This window comes from Oncorhynchus gorbuscha, linkage group LG14 (genome assembly GCF_021184085.1).
Source record: "Oncorhynchus gorbuscha isolate QuinsamMale2020 ecotype Even-year linkage group LG14, OgorEven_v1.0, whole genome shotgun sequence".
In the NCBI taxonomy this organism is placed as follows: Eukaryota; Metazoa; Chordata; class Actinopteri; order Salmoniformes; family Salmonidae; genus Oncorhynchus; species Oncorhynchus gorbuscha.
Genome location: NC_060186.1, coordinates 12,716,744 through 12,744,593, shown reverse-complemented (window position 1 = coordinate 12,744,593; position 27,850 = coordinate 12,716,744). Strand labels below are relative to the sequence as shown.

General features: G+C 41.4%; 1 protein-coding gene across 3 annotated transcripts; it reads left to right on the top strand.

The window, feature by feature from the left end:
* The first annotated feature begins 6,365 nt into the window (after nt 1–6,365).
* On the top strand, nt 6,366–27,173 carry LOC123994456 (synaptotagmin-10-like). 3 transcript variants are annotated; one of them, XM_046297062.1, is made up of 7 exons: nt 6,366–6,638; nt 8,436–8,841; nt 12,560–13,121; nt 17,804–17,924; nt 20,426–20,597; nt 21,515–21,644; nt 22,503–27,173. In XM_046297062.1, exons 1-7 carry the CDS (start codon nt 6,452–6,454, stop codon nt 22,572–22,574), a joined length of 1,650 nt encoding a protein of 549 aa, XP_046153018.1. In that variant the 5' UTR covers nt 6,366–6,451; the 3' UTR covers nt 22,575–27,173. The 3 variants fall into 3 exon arrangements, with proteins under 3 accessions (XP_046153018.1, XP_046153017.1, XP_046153019.1); XM_046297061.1 differs by having other exon boundaries at nt 6,366–6,653; XM_046297063.1 differs by having other exon boundaries at nt 6,455–6,638; nt 8,519–8,841.
* The last annotated feature ends 677 nt before the right edge of the window (nt 27,174–27,850 follow it).

The following is a 27,850-nucleotide window of genomic DNA, read 5'->3' as shown; positions in this document are numbered from 1 at the left end:
GTGGTGACAAGGCTGCGCACCAGAGCTCCAATGCTCCCCCACAGCCCAGGCCATCCAGTGCCTCCTCCACGCACCAGGCCTCCTGTAGGTCTCCCCAGGCTGGTGGGTCCTGTGGCAGCCCCATGCACCAGGCTGTCTCTCCGTCTCCTCCCTCCAGGTTCTCCTGCCTGTCTGGTGCTTCCAGAGTCTCCCTCCCTCCTGTCCGGAGCCGCCAGAGCCGCCCGTCAGTCAGGAGCCACCAGACCCGCTGTCAGTCAGGAGCCGCAAAAGCCGCCCGTCAGTCCGGAGCCACCAGAGCCGCCCGTCAGTCAGGGGCCGCCAGAGCCGCCCATCAGTCAGGAGCCGCCAGAGCCGCCCATCAGTCAGGGGCCACCAAAGCCGCCCCTCAGTCAGGAGCCGCCAGAGCCGCCCGTCAGTCAGGAGCCGCCAGAGCCGCCCGTCAGACAGGAGCCGCCAGAGCCGCCCGTCAGTCAGGAGCCGCAAGGGCCGCCCATCAGTCAGGAGCCGCTAGAGCCACCGGTCAGTCAGGAGCTCCCAGAGCTGCCCTTCACTCCGGCGCTGCCAGAGTTGCCCTTCACTCCGGCGTTGCCAGAGTCGCCCTTCACTCCAGTCGCCCGCCTGTCTGGCGCTGTCAGAGTCTCCCGCCTGTCCGGCGCTGTCAGAGTCTCCCGTGTATTTGGGGCCCGCTGTAAGGGTCCCAGTCCGGGGTCGGTGGCAAGGGTTGCCGCTCCAAAGGCGCCACCTATGGGGGCCAAGACTTAAGGTGGAGTGGGGTCCACGTCCCGTGCCGGAGCCGCCACCGCGGACAGATGCCCACCCAGACCCTCCCCTATGGGTTTAGGTTTTGCAGTTGGAATCCGAACTTTTGGGGGGGGGGGGGGGTACTGTCACGTCCTGACCTTAGTTCCTTTTTTATGTCTCTATTTTAGTTCGGTCAGGGCGTGAGTTGGGGTGTGCATTCTATGTTTTTGTTCTATGTGTTATAGTTCTATATGTTTGGCCTGGTATGGTTCCCAATCAGAAGCAGCTGTCATTGTTGTCTCTGATTGAGAACCATACTTAGGCAGCCTGTTTTCCCACTATGGGGGTGTGGGTAGTTGTTTTCTGTTTTGTGTTTCCTGACCTGACAAGACAGGACAGTTTCGTTTTCGTTCATTCTCTTGTTATTTTGTTTTGTGTTCAGTTGAAATAAAAATAACATGAACACTTATCATGCTGCGCTTTGGTCCACATCTTCTTCATACGACGACCGTTACACCAGGTGAATCAAATAATCCCTTATTTATGTCACTTGTTTAATCCACTTCTATCAATCATTTTTTAAATGCCCTTTTTAAAGCCCTTTTTTTATGTCACAATACAGAAACCCAGCCTAAAACCCCAAACAGCAAGCAATGCACGTGTAGAAGCACGGTGGCTAGGAAAAACTCACTACAAAGGCAGGAACCGAGGAAGAACCCTAGAGAGGAACCAGGCTTTGAGGGGTGGCCAGTCCTCTTCTGGCTGTGCCGGTTGGAGATGATAAGAGTACATGGACATTTTAATCAGTGTAGATGAAGGGGAGGAAACAGGTTAAAGAAGGAGTTTTAGGCCTTGAGACAATTAAGACATGAATTGCGTATATGCCATTCAGAGGGAGAATGGGCAAGACAAAAGATTTAAGTGACTTTGAACGGGATATGGTAGTAGGTACCAGGCGCACCGGTTTGTGTCAAGAACTGCAACGCTGCTGTGTATTTCACACTCAACAGTTTACTATGTTCATCAAGAATGGCCCACCACCCAAAGGACATTCAGCCAACTCAACACATTGGTGGGAAGCATTGGAGTCAACATGGGCCAGCATCCCTGTGGAACGCTTTCGACACCTTGTAGAGTCCATGCCCCAACGAATTGTGGCTGTTCTGAGGGCAAAATGGTGGGGTGCAACTCAATATTAGGAGGGTGTTCATAATGTTTGCTACACTCAGTGTACATAGCGCTACATTACATTTACAATTTATCTATTCAGCAAACTCTCCCATTCATACAGCTAGTGTGTTCATCTTAAGATAGCCAGGCGAGACAACCACATATCACAGTCATATCCCAACCACGTATCACATACATAAAACAATACATAATACAAAATGCAGAAAATGTCTGTGTCTCTTCAGTCCCCGTCGTGCCGTAAGGTGTTCTTTTATCTGGTTTATATCTGGTTTTATTGCTAGTTTGAGTGACCTGGGGTGGCAGAGAGTTCCATGTAGTCATGGCTCTATTTAATACTGTGTGTTTATCAGCCTCTGTTCTGGATCTGGGGACTGTGGAGAGATCTACATCTCCATTGATAGATTCTGGAGTTTCTTCCATTTAGATTCCATGCATATGGTGTGCTTGGGTGTCGTGAGGAGGATGTTGATTTTCCTTCCTCTCAGAAAACCAAGTTGTCAGAGGCTCTGATCTCCTTTTGAGGCTAATTTGTAACGCTCATCGTTGGAATGAGGTGAGGACCAAAGCGCAGTGTGGTAAGTGTTCATCATTATATTTATTGAAACAGAGAACACTCAACAAAATAACAAAGGAGAACGAAACGAAACAGTTCTGTAAGGTGAACTACACATAACAGAAAACAATCACCCACACCACACAGGTAGGAAAAGGCTACCTAAGTATGATTCTCAATCCGAGACAACGAACGACACCTGCCTCTGATTGAGAACCATACCAGGCCAAACGCAAACCCACAACATAGAAAAAAGAACATAGACTACCCACCCAACTCACGCCCTGACCATACTAAAACAAAGACATAACAAAAGAACTAAGGTCAGAACATGACATTATTGCCAAAACAATTTGCCCGATGACCTCGGTCACTGGCAGATCTTGACCATGGAAGGCTACTGAGTACAGGCGGTTTTTGCTCTACACGGGTCCCATAGTATTGAAGGATGGCGTTTCCTAAAAGGTCTATCACCACTTTATGTCCCTCAATGTAGCCATGTCAATGTTCCTAGATTCAGATGATGACAGAAGGAGGCATCACCTTGATCATGCCAAACAGTTGCTGATGCACTTTGTTGATATGAGCAAGTGTGTCTATGGTGATACAGTTACAGCACATTGTGCAATGTGCATGGTCTCACTCACTTAGCAGATGTTGCATTTCACAACTTCTCACTCGGTGACCTTAATTGGTTGAGACCCATTTGCAGTGGCTTAAACATGCCATCAAAAGCCCACAGAATCCATTGGTATAAGTGATGAGGCGACTGTCAGGATAAAGAAAAGTGAAACATTCTGCCAAGAACATCCAACCATACATCAAGAATAACATATGAGATGGTTGCTTTCTCCTCCAGGAAATAAGAGACGACGGAAATCCTGGTTTGTGATGTCATTGACTCAAACTGACAACTTTTTCCATGTGCCTCCAAAGACTCCAACATTGCAAGTATCTCAAATATCCACAAATGCAAGATAAATTATTTACTCCGAGGACCTTATCAGCAAGGCTGTGCTTTTACATGACATTTGAATACTTTCTCAAGCTAATATTTGTTTTCCCCCTTTACAGCAAGTATGTGTCTTGGCGAATCAAAGGCTACAGAGGCAGATATATTACAGGCGATGTCAACCTGCCTGAAATATGCACCTGACTGCAAGGGGGCCAGTGGGAGAGCCAATGAGAGTTCTTAAGAAGTTAAACCATCAAAGCCTGTTCTGACAGTGCATTTTTTTGGTTTATTGTATATCTGTTTTTGGTTTCCAGAAGCCTGTGCCAGAAATTCATTTTTTGGCTTATATATATATTTTTTTAAATGGCTTTTACATTTATTTTGTGGTGCAATAATTTTTCATTTCAACCATTCTTGTTTTTACATGGGCATTTGTTTTTACATGGGCATTTGTTTTTACATGGGCATTTGTTTTTACATGGGCATTTGTTTTTACATGGGCATTTGTTTTTACATGGGCATTTGTTTTTACATGGGCATTTGTTTTTACATGGGCATTTGTTTTTACATGGGCATTTGTTTTTACATGGGCATTTGTTTTTACATGGGCATTTGTTTTTACATGGGCATTTGTTTTTACATGGGCATTTGTTTTTACATGGGCATTTGTTTTTACATGGGCATTTGTTTTTTGTTTTTACATGGGCAAAGGTTTACACAATGCTGTGTTGTGTTACACAGAATTACAATAGCCTACAGTAATATAGACCCTAAATCTGGAAGCATTTTGCACCGAGAGTAGAATTGTATTATACATATCGGGGTGCTTTTCAAGAGTGTGCAACATCAGAAAAGTCCTAGTCCTAGTTTGTTTTTCCTATTCTTAGCTCTTATCCTTATTTAATGTAAAGAACCCTACATCCACAAAATGGCAACTGCTTCTAAACAGCTCATCGACACACTTCATGGATTAGTGATAAGGTCAAAATCAGTGTTTTGGTCAAATGAGGTCACAATGTGTTCTCAACATTGATCCAATATTTAGTTGATGTATTAGTCAAGTGTAGTTTTCAAACTCTAAGGTACCTACATTTAAAAAACAACAACTGTTGGCTGTCTTTTTGAGTGGGTGAATAAAGGTTGAAATGTCATTGATCAATGTCTCAACCATGTCCACGTTTGAAATGACTGCTCATTCAGAAGAATGTTTCAAAACATCTTCACCATCAAAGTAAACAACTTTAAAGTGGCACTCCAGTCTCCTGTTCACCTCATTTAAGACCTGATTTACTTAACAAAAGTAACATTGCAATAGGTGGTCCAGGTGTGTCATGACAGCACAAGTGAGGGGGTGGGCCTTTCCTCTTTTGTCCTCTATAGTTACTCAATCAAGGGGGAAGGCTGATGACATCACGGATTCCCATCAAACCAGATCCATGAATGCCCTGCCCGCCTCCTTTTTAATTAAAACAACTTTAGTGTGTATACTTTACTGTATTTATACTTGGGATAAAACTTTTCAACAGTAATAGTTAAAAAAATCACTGGAGGACGTCTTTAAAGAATATAGCTGTTAGATACTTATATATGCCAGTAGAATGTAAATGTGGCTATAGAATATGGCTACAGTGGACGCTGTGATGGATGCAGCTATAAGTGGGACAGACCATACAGAGAAAGACATAAGAACGAGACAGACAAACTAAATAGTCTCACAAATAGAAATCAGTGTTATCGTTATACAACCCTTTGGGCACAATCAAGGACATGTTCAGAGAATGTTCTAGTTAAAATCTGTCAGAGAATGGTACCCTGTCTACCCACTTAGTTGGCAAATCAGTGATAGATATGACTGCTAGTAAAAAATATATTAGATTACACTATTAGTATTCATGCCCTTAGTGCCTCACAGTTACCTTATCACCCATATTTAAATATTTGCCACTTTTCCTATCAAGACTACTAGAGACAGTGTGTTTGTGTGAGTGTGTGTGAGAAAGAGAGATGAATTAACAATGTGGGACCAGTTCTGCCCATACACCATAGCTCTCAACAGTTTCAGCAAACACTGATAGAGGAAGTTCATTTTTCCCAATGAGGCTGCTCATTGTTAATGTCCTGTTGTCTAGGAGACTGTCTGCCTCTGCCGTTGCCTGAGTGGCACCTTACCTCCTCCTGGTCATGAGCTGTCATTGTGTTGCATTATGGATTCTTGGTAAAGGATCCTACTTTCGCAATTGCATAAATTAATGAATAAGTGAAAACTGCCCCATGCATGTTCCTAAAAGATAATAACATTCATGAAATAAACAACATTTTCATGGTTCTGTGGCTGTGAAACTGATTGCATTGTTGCATATGTAATTCACATATTTACAATGTTGAACTGTACTGGTACTAGCATATTGGATTTCAATTTGTTGTCCCCTGTGACTAGTTCGTTGATACTGTTCTTACTTTGCCCTTTCAATATCTGTGGGCTCTCTTGGTAATTCAGTTGGCTAATTCAGATTCTGGTGTTGGGTTAATATTAACACGACTATGTGTTTCTGAAAGGAATATTTGTCCTCTCAAAAAAAGACTAGTATAATGTACGTTGAGGAGCCTAATCTTTGTTATTCAACCAAGGTTTCTAATTTTAAAAAGTATTTGTAGATGTAATTATAGTAAACAGGCACAGGAACAATATTTGGAAGACTATTCAGGCTTCTGATTGAACTTGTGGGCATTCACAGAAGTAATGTCAAGCTTCATTAGTATTAGTCCAAATCTAATGAGATCAAATAGCGCAATAGTGTATAACTCCAACACTAGGGTCTTGCCTAACCGGTGCTCCATTCCTATTGGACAGTGGCTGGTGGACGCTAAGTGCTGAAGAATATTTTGTTCAAACACAAGAAGCGCGCTGGAAGTCAGTCCCGGCATTGCGCAGTGGATATGGATGTGGACGCCTCGTGCGCTCTGATCTTTGGAGCGAAGAGGCTGCACTCCGCGGCGCGCAAGGTGGCCAAATGAATCACCGCCCTCCCGGCTCCTCCAGCGTGCAATGGCTTAACAGGAGAGACATGAGTGTCCGAACGGAGGACAACATCAGCTTGTGCCAAAGGGCCCTTCAGATCGTTACGGAACTCTGTCTAGCGGGGCATGTAGATGGGGAGAAATGCTCGGCTATATTTCCCTTGGAGAGCAACATACCAGGTAAAGGGAGCGCAGGTAAATAGGTCAAAAGCAACTTTTTCTTCCTGTCCCTCTCCTTAAAGCTTGCATCCCTCTATTGTGTCATGGTTTGGTTTCTCTGGCGTCAACCTGCTGCACAAGGTAGTGTGAGAATGATGAGTTGAACAGTCAAATGCGTGTTAAGTTAAACTTCAGCTGACTCAACTTTCCCCTTGAAGCACTGCAATATAATCATGTAAGACGCGCGACTTAAGTATAGGACTAGCGTAACTTGTAGGGGGAAACATGTTTAGAATGTTAAATAATCACGGAGAGGTTGTGCTGTGTCCTCATGTCGCTTTGAGCTACGCTCAACAGGTGAAACATCTGTGTCTGCAAAGGGAAAAGACTACACCTGTTGCAGCATCAGTGTATGCTCGTTTTCCCATGTCATTGTGCTTGGTTCTGGCGTGTGCAATCTGACGGTGTGATAGTCTGATCGTGTGAGACCGATAGCTTGTTGAAAGAGGAGATGTGTTCTCAGTGATCTTGCCTTCATTGACTCCACCATGCGCCAACTGACCGGCATGTCTGAAATTAGTCATACTGTTGGCTACCAGTTCGTGTTCTAAACATAGATCCCCTTCTGTCAAATAAACCCATTTGTTTGCTTGATAATGTCTCTCTCATTGATTTGGTGAAAGTTATATTGTAGCCTACTCATCCGTGCCTTTTTCATTTTATGGTAATGCTTGGATGAATGTTGAAACAGTTCTACATTCTACATATGTCATTTTGTAGAGTTTCTTAACAGCATGTCATTATCCCCTCTGGGTTGATGTGAGTTGCATAAGACTGTAGCAGCATTGTTACTGGTGCAATAACGTCTCTGATTTTGCGTAAAGCCTAACAGATGGAAATGGAATTGGTCGGTCAGTCTGCTAGATTGCATTTATTGCAGTATTTTTTTGCTCTTCTCAACTAAATGGAGTTAAAATCGTGATAATTACAACACAGTTACACAATGAATTATATCACTTGATGAACTGATAACTGCCTAGGCCTACCTGCTTGTGTAATTTCCATAACTACATTTACGTTTGCAAACCAACTTAAATGAATTGTACATCTCAGCAGTCTAGCATACCTGTTAAGGTTATTAGTCTGAAAAATAAATAGACGATTTTAGCGCCACTTCATATAAAGTGGGACTGATTATTGCCTATAGATCTGGATTCTTGTTATCACGTAGGATATGGCTTTGAGATGGTGCACCACAAAGCATAAGTGTCCTTGTGAGAGTGAATGAGCAACAGGAGAGGGAATAACACGGAGACAGAACACAGCAAAGAACATGACATCATGCAGTAATATCAGTGAGAAAGGACATATCTCCTGCACATTGCAATCCACACACAGGCGTATACTGTCCAACTTTATGTCTAAGAAACCATACAAGTGTGTAACATGCACACAATGGAATGCATAATGCATTTTGTAACAGCCTGTGGTAAATCTTGGTTTGTATCTAGTTGCAGAGGAAGGGTATTGTGGTTTCCGAAAGTTGAATTGTCAACTTGAACAAATATGGCCATGAAGAGTGATTTATCTGTCCTGTCCATGTGAATGTCTTGGAATGAAGCTGTATGACGTTTTAACTTCCTCTGATCTTTACCAAACGAGGGCATTTGCATCCTCCTCTTTTACAGCTTGCTTTCTCTCTTCTCTTTTTTTCTCTTGCATGTTTGTCTCTCATGCTCCGACCATCGCTTGCCCGTCCTCTCTCTCCCTCTGTCACTCTTTCTATCTGTCACTGTTGATCCCTGTGGTCGCTCGTAGACATCTCTATCAGTCTCCTTGCTGTGGTCGTGGGTTTCTGTGGACTCGCCCTGTTGGTAGTCTCTCTCTTTGTCTTTTGGAAGCTGTGCTGGCCCATCTGGAGGAGCAAGGCCCTCTCGTCCCACGTCGACAATGTCCCCCGGGTCGGGCTCCCCGAGGCCCCTCCGCCGCCCCCCCAGCCCGTCACACCCCTCCAAAAGGTGGCACCAATGGAAGAGGAGAAGAAGCCTGTGCCAGTGGTGAAGGTGAACGGGCGTTGCAGCTCCGTGAAGCTGCTAGAGGCAGCCATGAAGATCAGCCAGACATCCCCGGACATCCCTGCTGAGGTGCAGACGGCTCTCAGGGAGAGGCTGGGCCAGCAGGCCAAGATTCAGAGGCAGACCACCGACCCCACCTCGTCCTCCAGGTAACATTATTGGACCTCTCCCAGAGTAGTGTCCCAGTCACATTCCTGTCACTAGGTCTCAACATTCTGTTGTTATACATTTTTGGTGGCACTGGTTCCAAGGATTTCTGTGTTATGGTATGTCATATGCATGCACAGAGTTGTGCACACATATAGCAAAGGCAGCGGAGGCTGCTCAGGGGAGGATGGCTCATACTAATCGCTCCAGCCATTACCACGGGCCCGTCCTCCCCAATTAAGGTGCCACCAACCTCCTGTGAGTGAAGGTTATGAACATGATGCTTTCAAACAAGTGACATCAAGTGACAAATGATAAGACTTGAACCTTACACATCAAGTATAGCCATGACAAATATCAATAAGACAGTTCAGGAGAATTTGTGACGAATGACCTTAAACTGGATGCTCAGTAGATGACCTGAAGGAACATCTCCCATGGTGCTTGTCAACGGGGCGACAGCACGCCCCCTTGCTCCTCACACACACAGAAACCCTGTAATCACCCCAGGTCACGTCTTGTGTTGGGCGGGCGTGAGTCACGCTGCCATGGCAACAGCGGTAAGCACCCCGGTAATGAAACAATCAGCTGCTCTTCTCTTTGTTTTCGGGGACTGTGTTTAAACGAGCGCGTCTGTAATTAGTGCCGCCGCAGGTCGAGAACTGACGTGCTGCGAGGCGCTCGTCCGACTGAGACCCACTGAGCAGCTGCACTCCATCTTCTGCAGGAAGCCATTATTGACACTTGCTTTAGTTTGTCATTAGGAACGTTGATGCAATTTATAGAGCCTGGCGCTTTTCATGAATTACACACTGACGAAGGGGCAGAAAGGGCTAATTAAATAGTGTCTCATCACTTTTTGAGTTGAATCTCCCTCAGATGCTCTTGCAAGCTTTTCATCTAAGGGGAAAAAAAGAACATAAGGAAAGATTCAAAGAAGGAGAGGACTTGTTGTATATGATTGAAAAGTATGATCAATAAAATTAATGGCAGGTCTATCATCATGTTACTGTTTATCTCTTGAAAGTATGTTTCCCAGTGCCCTCAGAGTAAGACACTTAAAAACCTTTTACTGCAGTGGGCTAAATCAGGGACACAGAGAGTGTTTTTTGGTAGTCTTATACAAATCTAACTTGAAACAAAAGTATAGACCTCACACACATGGTTATGGACTTTTAAAAAAGAAGACACCTGTTCAATGTCAGATATAGAGTTGAAATGCATTCAGTTTTGAGTTTGAATCCTAATATTTCACTTGATATGCATCATATAAGACTGAAATATAACAAAACTGTTTGACATAGAAACACCAGATTTTCAGCTGCTTAATTTTTTTAACATTAATTATTAATTAGGAAATTATGAAAAATATGAATAATATTCCACCCATAAGGCCACTAGGTCATTTGACTGCAGGAAAGGGCTACAAATATCTAAATATACATGTACCAGTCTGGCTGAATCTGAAGCACGAATCTATAATTTTCAATACAAATCATCACAATCACGACACAAGTAAGGACTGCATCTATAGTACATCCAAGTAATTAGGAATCATTTGATGATGATACCCTGCATGAATGCATCAATTTTAGGAGACGTGGATAACGTATTCATGCGAGACGAGGTGGGAGGAGACGCTTGGTGTCACTCTGGCCTTCAGGGCAAAACTATGAGCCTTTGCAACCATGTGACTTGCAGAGCGGGTGATTACCATGGAGAAGAGCAACAGATACATTCTTTTAACATCGATCCTCTCCGACAGCTACATCAGTATTCACTGCTCAAGCATTGTGCAGACACATTCTAAACAGGCAATGTCCAAGGGCAAGGGCAAAGTCAGAGAGAGAGAGAGAGTCTTGTTCAGAATGTACTGGTCTACTCAAATTGTGATTTTCAGACATTCCTCCACCAATCTCTGATAAAATGTTACAGAGCTGTATATATCAGTACATCACCTCATCATATGTTACATCCATAAACAGCGCCAGGTGGTATGAGACTGGGGATTTGTCATGCTGTTTTATTACTGTACGATTTACCTCCCTGCGAGAGATTAAGATTTTGACATTTTCATTGGTCACTTTTTTTCACGGGCGGAAACAGAGATCTCTGACACCTGCGAGAAGTACCATATTTTGGAGCCTCCTGAGTGGCACAGCGGTCTAAGGCACTGCATCTCAGTGCTAGAGGTGTTAAATAAATAAAAAAATAAAAACATTTAGCAGATGCTCTTATCCAGAGTAACTTAAAGTAGTGAATGTATACATTCTTGTACTTTTCCTCATACTAGTCCCCCCTGGGAATCAAACCCTCAACCCTGGCATTGCAAGTGCCATGCTCTACCAACTGAGCACAGGTTCAATGTGAGTATTGAGACTGAGAGCCCATCCCTGATCCTATAAGATTGAGAAAGTGGAGGACAGAAAAATTGTTATCTTATGGAAGAAAATAATGAATGTGGCTCTGGAGAAGAAGCATATGTAGGGAGAGGAAGAGAAAGAGTGAATGTCTTAACTGGAGATGGGATGGCAGGCCTGCTAAAACTGATTCTGGGTCAGGGCTGACACAACAGGGAGGAATATGTGGGCAAATGTGGATGAAATCCGCCAGCCTCCTCCATTATCAACTCTTCCAGTGTATGCTATTCATCCTCTTGGATGCCATTCGCTGAATGTTCTAACAACTGTAGGAATCATGGGAGGTTGTAAATTGATGTCCCTTGTCTGAAATAATAGGACTATCCTTCACAAAGAACATTGTGTCTTATTATGTCCCAGAACATTTGCTAGAACATGCAAGGCACCTCTTCATATGAGGTTAGAATATAATGTGATGTTTTTTTCATATCCCATATGTCTTAGGGTTAGGATTAGATTTGAAAATGTGTACCAATACTAACCGTGTCGGATTAATGTGATCTTCTTATTGGCGTCAGTGGGGGGGGGGGGGGGGGGGTAGGAGTTATCAGTTGCTAGGTGACAACCGGGAGAAGTACAGAACAGTGGTTTACTCAAAGTATGTAAGTCATTATCAGTAGATGGACCTGGGCTCAAGGTATCCCAGGTAATGTTATTTTCCAAAAAAAGTCCTGTGAAAAACAACTCACTCATTCACGTAGCTTCTGAGCTTCGTAAGAGTTCAATCATAAAGTAACTACATCACTACTGCTGGGGCGACAGGGTAGCCTAGTGGTTAGAGCGTTCACATCCCTGAGCTGACAAGGTACAAATCTGTCGTTCTGCCCCTGAACAGGCAGTTAACCCACTGTTCCTAGGCCGTCATTGAAAATAAGAATTTGTTCTTAACTGACTTGCCTGGTTAAATAAAGGTCAAATAAAAACTTTAAAGCCAGTAACATCTTTCTCGTTAATGCTGAGAGAATGGATTAACAACATTATAGTGCAAAAAATTATCTCAACAAACATTTTCCTACCAACAGTAAAACTAGAACTACAAGAAGAAGCAAGGAATTGTAAAAACACCAATGAAGTAAACTAGTTTCATCAACAAGAAAAAATAATGGCTGCCACCCCTGTCAAACAGATAAAAAAGTTGTCAATCTTTAGTACATTTCACCTATAGCTGCCGTTTCCATTACACGTTCCAATGTGTTGTTATTGTTGAGACATTGCTTTTGTCTAATAACCCTGGGTCAATGGAAACCTGCGTATTGAAAGGTACCAGGAACAGTAGATGACTTATCTCCTTTTTCAACAGGCACAATTCATTCCGCCGCCATCTGCCTCGCCAGATGAACGTGACGAGTGTGGACTTCAGCATGGACACGCTCCCCATCCGCCAGTCATCCACCGTAAGCATCGGCCGCATCAAGCCCGAGCTCTACAAGCAGAAGTCTGTGGACTCCGAGGACGGGACCCAGGAGCCGGTGGAGACGTGCGGTAAGCTGAGCTTCTCCCTGCTCTACGACTACGAGGAACAGGCGCTGGTGGTCACGATCCTCAAGGCCCTGGAACTGCCGGCCAAGGACTTCACTGGCACCTCCGACCCTTACGTCAAGATCTACCTGCTGCCAGAGAGGCAGAAGAAGTTCCAGACGCGTGTCCACCGCAAGACGCTCAACCCCACGTTCGACGAGGCCTTCTGCTTCCCCGTGGAGTACGACCAGCTGTGCAACCGCAAACTGCACTTCAGTGTCTACGACTTTGACCGCTTCACCAGCCACGACATGATCGGCGAGGTGGTGGTGGACAACCTCTTTGAGCTCTCCGACCTCTCGAGGGAGGCAGTGGTGTGGAAGGACATTCACGCTGCGACCACGGTGAGTGGGCTGGGCCTCAGCTAGTTGAGATAGGTGTAGTCCATGGAGGATATCAGTATGTGTGGAGATCATTGGATCAGTGATCTCAACAACTGATGGCTCTGTAGGTCGTAACTGTAAGTCGCTCTGGATAAGTGTCCGCTAAATGACTCAAAATGTCAATGTCAATGATGGTGGAGTAGATTTCAGGGTGGAGCTGTGGTCAGTCTGCCGTAGTTAACATTTGCATAGTTTCTGATGGGGTCGTGCACTGCACATAATCTGACTTATTTAAGGAAACACTTGACATTTTCAAGTCTCTGTGCATTAATTGATTAGATGAGGTTTTAAGTCCTGGAATCATCCGCACTGTATTACATGACTGGTAAATTGCATGTGTTGTATAACCTCATTGCCAGGAGCAGTGAATTTAGAATCCAAGCACCCACACAACACCTCCGAAAACTGAGGTACACACTGTAGACTTAAATATAGCCACGGGCACAATTCTCCTTTGTTCTTCACCTTTATCCCTTCACTGACATACTTGGGAATGATAGTGCAGTTTTATCTGGGCCCACACACTTCTTATGCCTCGGTAGCTTTATCACAGTTTGTTTACTCAACAGCTTCTGTTTATGAATATTATTGTGTGTTTTGGTGGTATTTATTGTGTCTAATGGTCATGGAGATGGATTAATGGTTCATTAATCAGTTGATCTCTGAACGGTGTACTGCGGAAAACAGAACAAGAGTGAATCAACTTGAAAGAAAGTGCACTGTGGATTTCAGATTAATCATCAAGAGCACAATTGAGCCCTAACCTCTACAGGTACTATTTGACTCTGGCCAACAAAGTTACACTAGTTTCTTTCACATTATATAGGCAGGTTTAGGTGAGTTTAAAGAAGTCTAGGTTTTAAGCCATTGGAGGGGGACTGGCTGGACATTGATGCAGTTATCCCATGTCAACAGCCATGGTGTTTACCTCAATGTGTAGTCTGTCTCCAGGAAGTTTGTAAGTGTTACATAATGTTTACTGTGTGCTGCGAGGAAATTACACTTTCAAAAGCTTGAGCATCCATACAGACATCAAGTTTACTGCTACTTTGACTGTGGTTGATAGTGTTGATTATGAAAGCTACAATTGAGCTGGGCTATTGAATATAATGTGAGACTTCTTTCAAGATTGCCTACAACAGAAGAAAAATGTACAATTATTGTAAATATTCAAAGATATATTTTGTCTCCCTACGTTGTTGTTAATTGTTAGACGTATATTTTGTCTGGTGTTTGGTTGTTATTTATGTCTCTCTTGGGATCATTTTATCTCACCTTCCTGTGTTGATTTAGTTTATGTCTCTGGGCAATTACATTGCCTGAACTGCCGTCCAACAGAGGGGAATGAGGATACGGATGTTTGAATGGATAATGACTCATAGCAAATGCAGTTTGCCATACATTTTATTTTGACAGTGTTTCATTCCACCTTTTTTAAATTTACATTAACGAGAGTCATTTTAAAAGTGTCTTACTTTATGCAATGTATTTGGAGATGACCATTTACGGTGACTTTACTCATCACTGTCTGACAACAATAAATTGATCATGTCGTGCTCTGGTGTACCAAAGTAGTGTGTACTTTGTGTTACCTACTTCCTTGAATTCTCTAAAAAAAATGTATGCAACTACATATGAACAGAAAAAACACAGGAAAATCAGTGGTTAACCTAATTTGAAAAACCCTCTGTGTATTTACACTTCAAGCAATTTTCAATTTAATGTGGAAGCAAAATTAAGTAATTTGTCACAACAAATGACATTAATATGCCTCACATTCAGCTGAAGATTATTATGTATTGTATTTCAAAACCTATTTCCCTGGGCTAGATTGATGTCTTTTTATGCATGTGACCCTTTGTGTCAATTGCATGGGTAGAAACGAGGCAGGGTAATGGGAGGGGTGTCAATGCCTAAAACAACCTATGACCTGCCTATGAGGGTCACGGTTTGAGACGTTGAATTTTTCCCGCCTTGCAGCTGTTTGTGTGGGTGTCTGTGCTGAGATTGAAAGTACGGGACACAAAGTTAGTCGGAGCTCACAATGGTTAGGTGGGTGGGGGTGGTGCTTTGGAACACACCATGGATGGAGGTCTGGGGGGGTATTGACACTGTTTTGATATGCAGAACTTCTAGGGCTGGGAAGGCATCCTCTGTTTCACATTATATTTTTATTGTGAAACTTCTGCATGTCAATACATTGATGACACTGGAAGACTGCACCAACGTATATCAAGTAAAGATTCTGTCCATGGAGAGCAACTCTTATGCCACCCTTATTCTAAGTCTATTTTTATATGGTGACATTCTGTGAGAACACACAGATCTATTTCTAACTACAATCTTAGAAAAAAGGTGAAGAACCATTTTTGTAACAGGTAGAACCCTATTGGGTTATATGTAGAACCCTTTCCCCAGAGAGTTTTACATTGGGACCCCACAGAGTTTTACCGAGAACCAAAAAGGGTTCGACCAGGAACCAATAAGGGCTGTCCTATGGGGCCAGCCAAAGAACCCTTTTGGAACCCTTTTTTTCTAAGAGTGTATGTAAACACACTAAACAAACATCCGTGCTCTAGTGAGATGCCTCCCAGTCAGTCCTCTGTGTTCTCTGGTTGGCCATCTCTGGAGTGCTTTTTGTTAACTCCGATTAGGTGTCAACACAAGCACACCACGTCAGTACATGTTCTTCTTCATGTTCTTCTCTTTCAAGTCAGTCCATCTGATGCTGTTTGCTCAGACTACAGTAGTGCTCCAGTCTAAACTGATCCAAAACACATTGTTTTGAGGTGATTCCTCATGACACTAGAGCCAAAGAAAAGACCATGACTTTGGGGATTTTCACGAAATGTAATCCATAGAATTGGTCCTTTGTAGTATCCTAAAGCATAAATGAGAAATAAGTAATTGAAGTTTGAACATTTGTGAAATCTTTGCCTTACCCAGGCCTCCTTTAAGACTCCATAGTGTTTCATCTGTAGTTGCTACAAAGCTCAAATTGGTGTCATATGAAGCTTTACAACTTTCTCTGTAATATGAGTAGTATTTTGTATATATTGTATATTAACAATAATAATAATTTACATACATTTATGAATATTGAAAAATACAAACATGAATATTGCAAATATAAAACTATTGATTTGGCAAATGTTTCTATATATATATGTGTGTGTGTGTGTGTGTGTGTGTGTGTGTGTGTGTGTGTGTGTGTGTGTGTGTGTGTGTGTGTGTGTGTGTGTGTGTGTGTGTGTGTGTGTGTGTGTGTGTGTGTGTGTGTGTGCGCTCTACGGATGGATATACCAAAGTTCCAAAGTGGGATCTTTGTTAGTTTTAAAGTTATTGTCCATTTTATACAGAGACATTGTCATAGAGGCAATGTAACCAGGGTTCTAAATAAATAAATAAAAATGTTGGTCCTTGCATCTTAAAAAGTTAGGAGCATCACATTAAAATTTAAAGTACCAGAAAATATGATTTTAAAATTGATTGAGTCACCGCCTTTAGTGGGCCTATTTGAATTCTAACTACTTTTGAAGCACATATTGTACCCTACAAACTAATATGTAACTATGGGAATACATTTCTTTATGATAAAGGCTAAAATGTTGATACAAATATTATAATATAAATATTAGGTTTCTACATTGTGTAAAAAAAAACACTTTTTTTCTATGGAGATGCTCTTTAATGTCTGACTTTCAGTGATGACTTGCATATCTGTCATTTATTGCTATGATCATTGATCTCCTGAAGAAGCTAACCCGTTTCCATTCTTTCTGTGTCCCCAAATGTTTGGATATACTGGTAAAGTTACCAGGTTGTTAGCTAGCTAGCTAATGAGGTAACATTACTGAACACGGTGTTAACGGCCTGTGAGTAGTTTAAGAACGGCCCACAACATGGGGGGCGTTCATCTGCCCAGGTGTTGCCGAAGCATGCCAGACCATTCAACGCCTGGATAGGTATTTTACGTATCAGTTTACCACATCATTATGTTATAATAATCTGGTGCCCGACGGAACATTCGACGACGTGACACGCAACCATGGGTTGATGCATGCAACGTATGAGCATCGTTAATGAATACCAAATGCGGCCCGCCAATGGAGCTGCATCGCCAAAGCGCAATAGAAGGAACAAAATGTAGCATCGGTAATACGGGTCACAACTTTTAAACGGTTTGGGCTAGAGACAAGCAGTTTTCTCTGGAGTAATGATGCAATCAACACGGTCACAAACCTATAGGACACTCGGAAGCAGCGGAACAGATTATTTTCTAGGAGCACTGGTGCTCCCAAATTAAAATGAGCACAGCAAAATATTTAGAAGTGGTAGCGTTTTAAAACCCTTAATGTGACCAATCACAATCCTCATTTTACTTGTATCTTTGCACATCCTGCGAATCACTAGCAGAGGGCGACCATTTTGAATACACATTCATTTAAAAAAAAACGTTTTTTTAAATACACATTCATTGAATACGATTGGATTTGTTCTAGTTTCGTCACCCATTGTAAGAAAATGTTCCCTCTCAGTTTTTAGGACACCTCTTTGTTTAAAGCTAATTGCTTTCCTAAAATAGTTATTCTACAGCAACAGCGCCCTTTCCTTGATGCAGTGTTCCCCTTGTCTTTCTCCAGGAGAGTGTGGATCTGGGGGAGATCATGTACTCTCTATGCTACCTGCCCACAGCAGGACGGATGACCCTGACCGTCATCAAGTGCCGGAACCTCAAAGCCATGGACATCACTGGCTCCTCAGGTAACAACAATACAAAACTCGCAGCCATTTAGGCTGGGCATTAAAACATTATGGTTCTCTGAATAACAATGAGGGACAACTAAATTATGGTAAAAAATAAAGTCAAAATAAAACATAATAAAGTCAGTTTGAATGACACTGAGGGGCAGAGTTTTTACAGTTAATGCCAGTTTGCCTGCGGCTGATGCTGTGCAGGTGTTTGTACACATGCATATACACACACACACACACACACACACACACACACACACACACACACACACACACACACACACACACACACACACACACACACACACACACACACACACACACACACACACACACGGGGATACACATATGTAAACAGTGCCAGACAAGCACTCAAACATATACAGTTGGCCTTGCTGTTATGATTTCAGTTGTCCTTGATGTCCATTGTTGTTTTCTGTTTCCTTCTTTCCTTTTTTCTCATGAGTTCATTTTCTTGGTTGTTGGTGCATATTGGGGGATTCTTGGGGGTGGGGAATGGAATTAATGTAATTTTTTATTATTTATTTATTTAATTTTTTTCTGTGGAGGGGGTACTGTAGGAGGGGTCTCGGAGGATTCGCGTCTCAGTTTTTTTTTTTTGCCACTGTGGGAGATCTGTCCACGTGCCCTTGAGCAGGGCGTTGACCCTAGATGCCTCTGTGTGTCGCTATGAATGGGAGTCTGTTGGATGACTGGTGTGGTGTAGTTGTTGAGTGGCTTCACTGCAAGTATATAGTATGTTTTGGATATTCAATAAATAAAATAACAAAACATATACATATATACATGCTGTACCTTAGATAAGAGTAGTCAGGGAGATACTTCTTTCATGTGTTTTCACTGTTTGTGGTGAAATTGTAATAGAAGATACATTTTGACTTACCTTGTCAAAAAAAGATCACTGGATTTAGCCAAACTGAATAATTGAATCAGTAGCTGTGTGTGGGTAAAAATCACTGAGCAAGCCAAGCCTGTAAAAAAAGCCATATTACAACCCATGTTGTGATAATTGCGTTGTTTGCTCTATAACCCATTTGTTCATACACCACCATGATATATAATTAGGCCGCGACAGCAAAAAGACAACAGTCACACAGTGGCGGAATAAATTAAACTACACATACATTAGTTTCACCATAAAACAGGAGAACAACATCTGTCTGCTGAAGTCCACAAAGCAAATATTTAATGTAACAAACAATTATATCACCTGCAGCATGATCAAGCAATGACATTTGTTTTTGACAGTTATGAACAACTACTGATTTTAGAACCACAGTTACCACAGGTCAGCACAAAGACAACAAGAGCACTGCTTCTGCTATTCCAGCACCATTTCAACTTAAACATTTAAACATCCAATCAACAAGGCTCAATTTATATATGCTCAGTTTAATGTACTGAAAACAAACTTAAAGATCTCAAAAGCACTTTAGTCCAATCAATGTTGCTAAATATCATGTGGCAGTCCATGGTATTGATTTCTGTCTCTGTGTGTGTACGTGCATGTGCACGCAGGTTAAACAAAGCATTTTGACTCACCCTACTTGTAGACTAGTTGAACGCCAATTCGGGTTGAATGGCAGGAACCTGGTTACTGAGATTTACCGCCCAAGGATGGAACATTTGCAAAATAGAGAGAAAATATGCAACCCTAACTCCAATGCCATCCTCCTCTCTTTTATGTTGGCAAATTGGTCTATGGCTCTCATACAATACACTTTATATTTTTGTCATAGGCTAGCAGGCCTAGCTAGGTAGCCTAACTTCTTAGCATTGGCAACAATGAACCAGCTAAGTTAGCTAGCTAGTTAACCTGAGCCTAGTAGGCTACATATTGAACTTCAATTGTCTCAGGCCAGTGGCACAACTTATTTATAGTTAGATCAGAATCGCCTTTGTAATCATTGGCCTGTACAGAGTCCAAATCACCATCTCGATCCATGGTTTAGGAAAGAGACGATTTAGCAAGCTAGCTACTGCAGGATATCAACACCAGTAGACCAGAAACAGACAAGTTTTTCTGAAAATAACGTTTTGCTTCGGAAGTGATTTGATTGGTCTGAAGCCAAATCTAAACTGGCCTCCCTTGGGGGGTGTTTTTCTGCACCAGGACAACCCACAGTTGAGCTCAATGTTATCAGGGGAGGCCAATTGCTTGCTGGCATCAATCAAATGCTACGGTGGCCACATGTTATACTCTTTTGGTCCAGACAGCATCAGATACATGGGCTACACATACTGAGACAGGGGTGCTGTTTTCCTATCTCTGATGATTTCTTCAGTGAGATTCAGCAACTTGCGAATTGATGGACAATTATAAAAACCGAGAGAGACGAAAGATAAATTATTGATATATTTGCATTTTTCATTGGTCAAATATTTTGGGAAGCCTGCCTTCCCTTGGCATCCATGAATACACCCCACTGGTTGCCATTACCTGCAATCTACACGACTGACTTCATGGAGATGCTATTTGTGGCACACAGATCCCTATGTAAAGGTTTCCCTGCTCTGTGACGGACGGAGGCTGAAGAAGCGGAAAACTACCACCAAGAAAAGCACACTGAACCCGGTGTACAACGAGGCCATCATCTTTGACATCCCCCCAGAGAACGTGGAACAGGTCAGCCTGTCCATCATGGTGATGGACTATGACCGGTGAGTGACACCACACTAAATACAACACCCACAATTCAACACATCTGGTGGTCATAAGCATGCTTGTACAGTACACACGTACACTGAGTATATAAAACATTAACACCACCTGGTCTTTCCATCACATAGACTATCCAGGTGAAAGCTATGATCCCTTATTCGATGTCACTTGTTAAATCCACTTCAATCAGTGTAGATGAAGGGGAGGAGACACGTTAAAGAGGGATTGTTAAGCCTTGAGACAATTGAGACATGTCTGTGTGCCATTTAGAGGGTGAAAGATTTAAGTGCATTTGAACAGGGTATGGTAGTAGGTGCCAGGCGCACCGGTTTGTGTTAAGAACTGCAATGCTGCCGTTTTTTTCACACTCAACAGTTTCCTGTGTGTATCAAGAATGGTCCACCACCCAAAGGACATCCAGCCAACTTGACACAACTGTGAGATGTATTGGAGTGAACATGGCCCAGCATCCCTGTGGAATGCTTTTGACACCTTATAGAGTCCATGCCCCCAATGAATTGAGGCTGTACTGAGTGCAAAAGAGAGGGGGGTACGCAACTCAATATTAAGGTGTTCTTAATGTTTGGTATACTCAGTGTATATAGTCAACAAACAAGTACTTGTTTTTTAAAAACATTTACATTGAAGTTGGAATGAGTGATGTTCTAACTTTGAGTTGAACTTGAACTCAGGTGAACTTCATCAACATAACTTTTCACTCAAATCCTGCAAGCGCCGCTATACAATATAATCATGACCACTTACCAGAATGCTCAGGAGCCACATAATTCACTGTAATTAACCAAACCTAGGTTTAGAATTATTTAATCAAACTAGCACTCAGCTTTTAGGTGTCATATATATTTTGTGCACTCGAGATATTGCATGTTTGTGTGTGTTTGCATAATGCCCACAGGGTGGGTCACAACGAGGTGATAGGTGTGTGTCGGACTGGGCCAGATGCTGAGGGCCTGGGGAGGTACCACTGGAATGAGATGTTGGCCTACCCACGCAAGCCCATTACGCACTGGCATGCCCTGGGAGAGGTAGAGGACTGTTCGTTTTTTTCCCTCAAAGTAAGAGGAGGTACAAGTCAATTGCAGGACTTTCCAGAGCTCCCACAATGCTTCGCTGCATCTCTCTGGTTTTCTGAGAGAGCAGATAAAGCCAGAGGTCTTGCAGCCAATCATAGTGCTTGTGGAAATAACCCTGTCAATTTCAACAGAGATGTGTAATAGTGCAGCATGACAAAGATGCAAGGATGTTGTCTGTACTAGAACAAAGACCAATTTGATTCTAGAAACTTAAGGGCTAGTTTGAACTAGAAGCATTTCAAGTAATTGGAGAGTTGGTGCCCTGATATCCACCCAGGATGGTTGGATGGGGGCACTAGCTTAATTATTTACGTTGTGTTCCCATAACTGGGGACCACATATTATAGTGGTGGGCCATCCCTTTTCTAGGCTCTTCAGGAGTAGTAAAGAATGAGAGTTTTAATAGCACAATCTATAAACAGTCTATGAACACAAGACGATATCCTTGAAAAATGTATGAAACATTCCAATCTTTATTATCCGGAGAAATACTTATTGACAGACGAGTAGTTGAATTTAGACCCATCGGTTGCATAGGGAAAAGACTTCACCTTGTGGTTGTGCATTAAACAAAGAGCCTTGTTGTTCTATTTAGCTTGAACAAAGAAACAAGAACTGGAGGAGTACTCACTCTATAACATGGTCCTCCTCTAAATATAAAATACCTGAAGGATAAACATCTATTGTTAATGCTTTCTTGAATCCAGGTAATTTAGAAAATTGATATTAAAACACAAACCAATAGCAGCTTTGGAGACCTAGCCAACTCTTGTTGAACTAACCCTTGTTAATTGTCTGTTTTGTCCACAGTGGCCAGGAAGAGCGACAAGCTTTGAGAGCCAGGGGTCTTGTCCTTCCCCCAAACCTCCACAAACTCCATAGGAAACACAAATGGAACCATATGACCTGGTAGCAGATTAACTAGATGTGTACAGCTGTAGTAACCACAATTCTGTCAGTTAAAGACAGAAATGTCCAGTGCCAAGGTTCGATTAGCATTATAGGTTGTGTCTAACCGTATAGGCCTATTGCATTAATAATCATCAATCAGGACTTTACATTACAGAGTTATGACACAAACAACATTGGCACTGAATGCATGTCTTGCAGGAAGGGTTAGCCTACTTTTAAGTTAAAGGCCCAGTGCAGCCAAAATTGGATTTTTCTGATTGTATCATTGTATAACAGCTGATGAAACTAACACTGTAAAAGTGTGATCACAATTCCTGAGAGTTGTTTGTTGGTAATACAATACATTTGGTAAATAGAACCAATGACAAAGAGAGTTCCAAACCTTTCTGCCAATTACAGCTAGTTTTCAGTTTCCCCCTCCCCACTTAGACCACTCCCAGACAGTCCTTGTAAAATTATTGCTTGAGAAATAGTATTTATCTAAAAAGCCATTTTTATCATTTTTAATGGAAATCTATTACAGTAAGGTACTTATTTGTTACCCAGAAATGATTTGATATTGATATAAAAATGACTGCATTGGGCCTGATTTTGAAATGTAGTTATGGACCACACATGAGAATGCCTTGTTCGTGGAATCACGACATTTTACATTTAATGTGAATTTAAAAATTTACAAAGTTTGTGTCTTGAATAGTGTTATCCATGATGAATTCTCTAATTTAATCATTGCTTCAGTAACCTTTATCACATACCATTTACAGTATTATATTGCTTGACTGGAGTGGAAAATTAATCTTGGTTCGTACTATGGCATTAATCAACCAATGTTGTACTCCTCAGAGTAAACAGTTTGAATTATCAGAATTCGGTTTTCAGTCTTGTGCAAGCTATTCAGTATAGAGCTGTGAAAACAATTGATTTTACTTCTCAAGAGTTTTATTTCCATTGTACATCGTGAGAGGCACTTGGGTCCGAAAGGCATCATATCAGATAATAGCTTTGCAAAATGGAGATTTCATCCTCTCATTCCAATGGTATTGTATTTGTTTCCTGAATAGCAATTTATTACCACAATACTACCAGTGGGCGTTAAGAGAACTAAACGTTGAACTAAACTTTGTAACATACGTCAACACTTTCTGGTTGATACATTTGCCCAAGGCATTCTGCTCCTCTCACAGTTATTTAGTGAGTTGCCATTTTCATTTGGGATGATGTGATACTAAAGGGCTAGGCTTGGTTCTAAGACCACATGTCAACATAGACATACAGTCGACAAGCCAGTCAACTGTGCCCTGGGCGTAGCCACAGGGAACACAGATAACCTATCAACTCAAAGGGCTGGGTGAATGTCCAATCCCAGAGCATACAGCAGTTTGCCAGTGGCACATCACTAATGAATGCCAATTGATCCCATTCATTGAAAGAACATGGTGCATATCTCACCATATCACAAGTGGGTTGCAGATTCATTTGTCATAGGATCAACAAGAGTGCAATACGTGGTAAGAGCAGCAGTATTCTCCCGTGGACAGACTACGTAACATAAATGGTACCATAAATCTGTTAGGGGCAATGGGATGTGTCGACTAACACGCAGAGTAGTTTAGGTACTTGGGTTTTTCATCACTGTTTTTTTGGGATGTATCAGGATTGGGAACAGATGGAGAGTTTCCGTTTGCGAGGGTGTAGACTTCTCAAGTCGCGTTAGAAATTGTACTAACACGTCTCCCCCAAGAACTTAATCTGGATTAACTGAGATTAGAGCAACAGTAGCCACACAATGTAGCATAGTGTTTTCAACTCTTTTGTGGGAGATGAAAGTGAGACAAGCATTGAAGCAACAAAATGTTGAAAATTACAGTGCCTTCAGAATGTATTCACACCCCTTGATTTGTTGTGTTACAAAGTAGAATTAAGATGTATTTCATTGTCATTTTTTGTCAAAGATCTTAACGAAATACTCATGTCAAAGTAGAAGAAAAATGATAAGATTCGTAAAAAAGAGATGTAAAACACCATCTTGATTAGATAAGTATTTAACCACCTAAATCAATACATGTTAGAATCACCTTTGGCAGCAACTTACATCGGTGAGTCTTTCTGGGTAAGTCTCCATGAGCCCGATTCCGATTTAGGCATACTTTTCTTTCTTACACACAGCTTTCCTATGCACATCTCAGTAGTTAGTATTCAGACTTACCTTATGAAGGTGCGTAACCAGCTTTGCAGGCATGGTTCCCTTGCGCATGTTGAATACATTTAATTTGACCACTGAAAACCCTCCTACTTGCTGGCCAACGGAGTTTTGCGTGGAGTTTTCATTCAAGCCTGCATCTTTGTATTGATTGGGTGTAAATTTGCAAAAATGCCTTTTCACTTTGTCATTAAGGGGTATTGTGTGTAGATGGGTGAATGTATTATTTTTTAAATCAATTTTGAATTCAGGCTGTAACACAACAAAATGTGGAATTAGTCAAAGGGTATAAATACTTTCTGAAGGCACTGTATAAACACAAAGTTTTCTTATTGATTGATACACATTTTAATTGCAAAAATGTTCCCACAGCTGCTACACTGAAGATTATAAGCATGTAAATCTCACTCAACGTAATTTGCTTCCGCCAGAACTCAATACACTCAGAAAAGCATGACTGACCTCGTCACTTCTTAAGAACATGTCAGTGTCCAAGGTCATTTTTCTCTGAAACTTTGCCCAACATTTTATCTGTTACTGGAATTGATAGAGATCTTTATGATTGCTGAAATGCATTCTACTAATTAATCCAGAAAAGTAAAACCATGCAAATGAGATCAAACTCATTTATGATGGGTTTGAAGCAAGGTAATTCATTTTTTTAAGCTAATGGCTTTCCTTTTTTCTTTAAAATATCATCTTTGATGTGTATTTCACATGTGCCAAATATGATTTCAAATAGCAAAAAAAAAAAAGTCTGACAAATTAATATGGATATTGAGAAGAGTAATTTGTTCTAGCTGTGGAGACAAAAAAAAGTGTTACGGGACAAAGGAAACAAACTTCCATCAATCACTATAAGGTTCTATCTGCAAAAAGATGATTGAGAATTGGTTTTAGTTCTGAACCCTCATTGTTTTGAATGGTATCAGCAATTTGGATCTTGAATTATTTTGAATTTAACATGAATTGTGGTATTTCGAGTACTATATAGGAATTGAACAGAACAAGGCTATGTCAATAACTACATTTTGACTAAAATGCAGATAGAACATTATAGTCCGAAGCTCGCGATTTGTTTAATTTGAGTACATTTTTCTTTACAAGCAGGCCATTGTAAATGCATATGGCTTAGCCCCAGATTCCAATTGTAATTGTGTCTTCTGCAATCACTTTATGTAAAGCCTTATGAAATAAAGCCTTATGATATCGAGTTTAGTACTCAATCTGAAAACATTACTATAATGAATTTCAGTTGCACATGTGAGTAATAATATGAAATAGTGATGGGCATATCAGAGTCTTTTCGGTGAGCCGAAACTCTCGGCTCCATTCGCCCTGAAAAGAGCTGTTAATTTGGCTCCTAAATGGCTCTTCGTTCAGTAGTGCTTAAACATGTCTGAAAATTATTTTTACAAATCTAATGTAAAGGCTAGAAAGTTGCATACTGTTTTCTCAGATTGTAAAATGTGAGTAAAAAAAGAATAATTCCGAACAAAATGAAATTGAGAATTGAGCGTGGACCAGAGTTAGGCTTTGTCCTCACTACCTATTTGTTACTGCAGATAATTTAGTTTGCAGCTCATAAAGCAGCAGTATACAAATCAGGGAGGCAAATGAATGGCTCTTTCACAAATGCGATTCAGGTTCCTGACGTTCACCAAAAAGAGCCTTTCAAAAGAGCCGCTAGTTCGCGAATGACCTATCACTAATATGAACGTAGAAAATACTAAGGCTGTGAACTGTTCATTTATTTTGCACATTAAAACAATAATGCTTCTGTTCCCAGGCTGGCCCCAATATAAAAACCATAAGTATTTGTACTTGTAGCATGCGAGTCAATATATTCAAGTAGTATAAGAATATCAAAGATCAAAGTTTCATGAATATATTATATAATATAGTATTTTATATTGCTAATATTTTACTTTTACATTTGTACATAGACCTCACAATGCGAATACTTGTATATATCTAAAGTTTACTTCTTAGAACATTTGTTGTTGAAAACTTGTTAAAATGTTACTGTGTATTTATATGGATCGTTTGGTGATAATTTGTACAGCTCAAGCTTGTGTTTTTGGGTGACTTTATACACATTCCGTATCAATTGTGGAATGATTTGTCATATTGTAAGCATATCTAAGGCAACCCTCTACTTTTTCGGGACACTCCATGCTTAGGAATTTAGCGCTTTTTAGCTGAGATTGTGTGCATAATGCTAACATCAATAGTATATTAAACAAGAACAGCAATTGTAACTATTTGTCATGAAATGTACAGTTTGTGATAACTTTTGTAACAATTTGCAGTAAACATTTGAAATATAATTTTACTTTATCTGTTTCATATGTATTTTAAATAAATAAACAAAGTACAGATCATAATCTTGTGAATTATTGCTGTCAGACATTTTCTGTGCTAAAAAAATGTGTGGGTGTATTTGATTGACTGTGTGGTGGATGCATGAATCACTCAGTAGCCTCCTTTGGAAAATTACTCTGCCAAGCACAAAATGTCCCATAGGTATAATGAGACTGCCCTTGCGGAAAATGCAATTTGGTGAAAGAATTACCTAACAATGGATACGTACTGTAGTGACCTTAACCAAACACTTGGCAACCTCATATAGATTCGGACAGCTTGGTGTAATGGTTAAGGTGTTGGCTTGACAGTCGCTGGACCCGGGTTAGAGTCCCGGTCGGGGCTACCCCCTGAATTCACTTTAGCCCTTAAATTTAAGTCTGGACCTCAGTCAGTTCCACTGCTTGTTTTCAGTGTTCCTCTTTCATTGGCATACGAGGTGGGGCAATTCATTATCAGGTAGAACAGAAAACCAGCAGGGTCCGGACATCGTAGTGTGAGTTTCATACCCCTGTGCTACAGTATGAAAGATGAGTGCATTTTTTTGTGCCAGTTTAAGAATAATTTCTTCAATTCCCCTATAATACACGTCTCCATTGTGTAACCCTGCAGAGTGGATATCTCTGCAGCTCTGTCGGTGTGTCCCAATAATATCTTCCTCCACCAATCCAATACTTTTAGG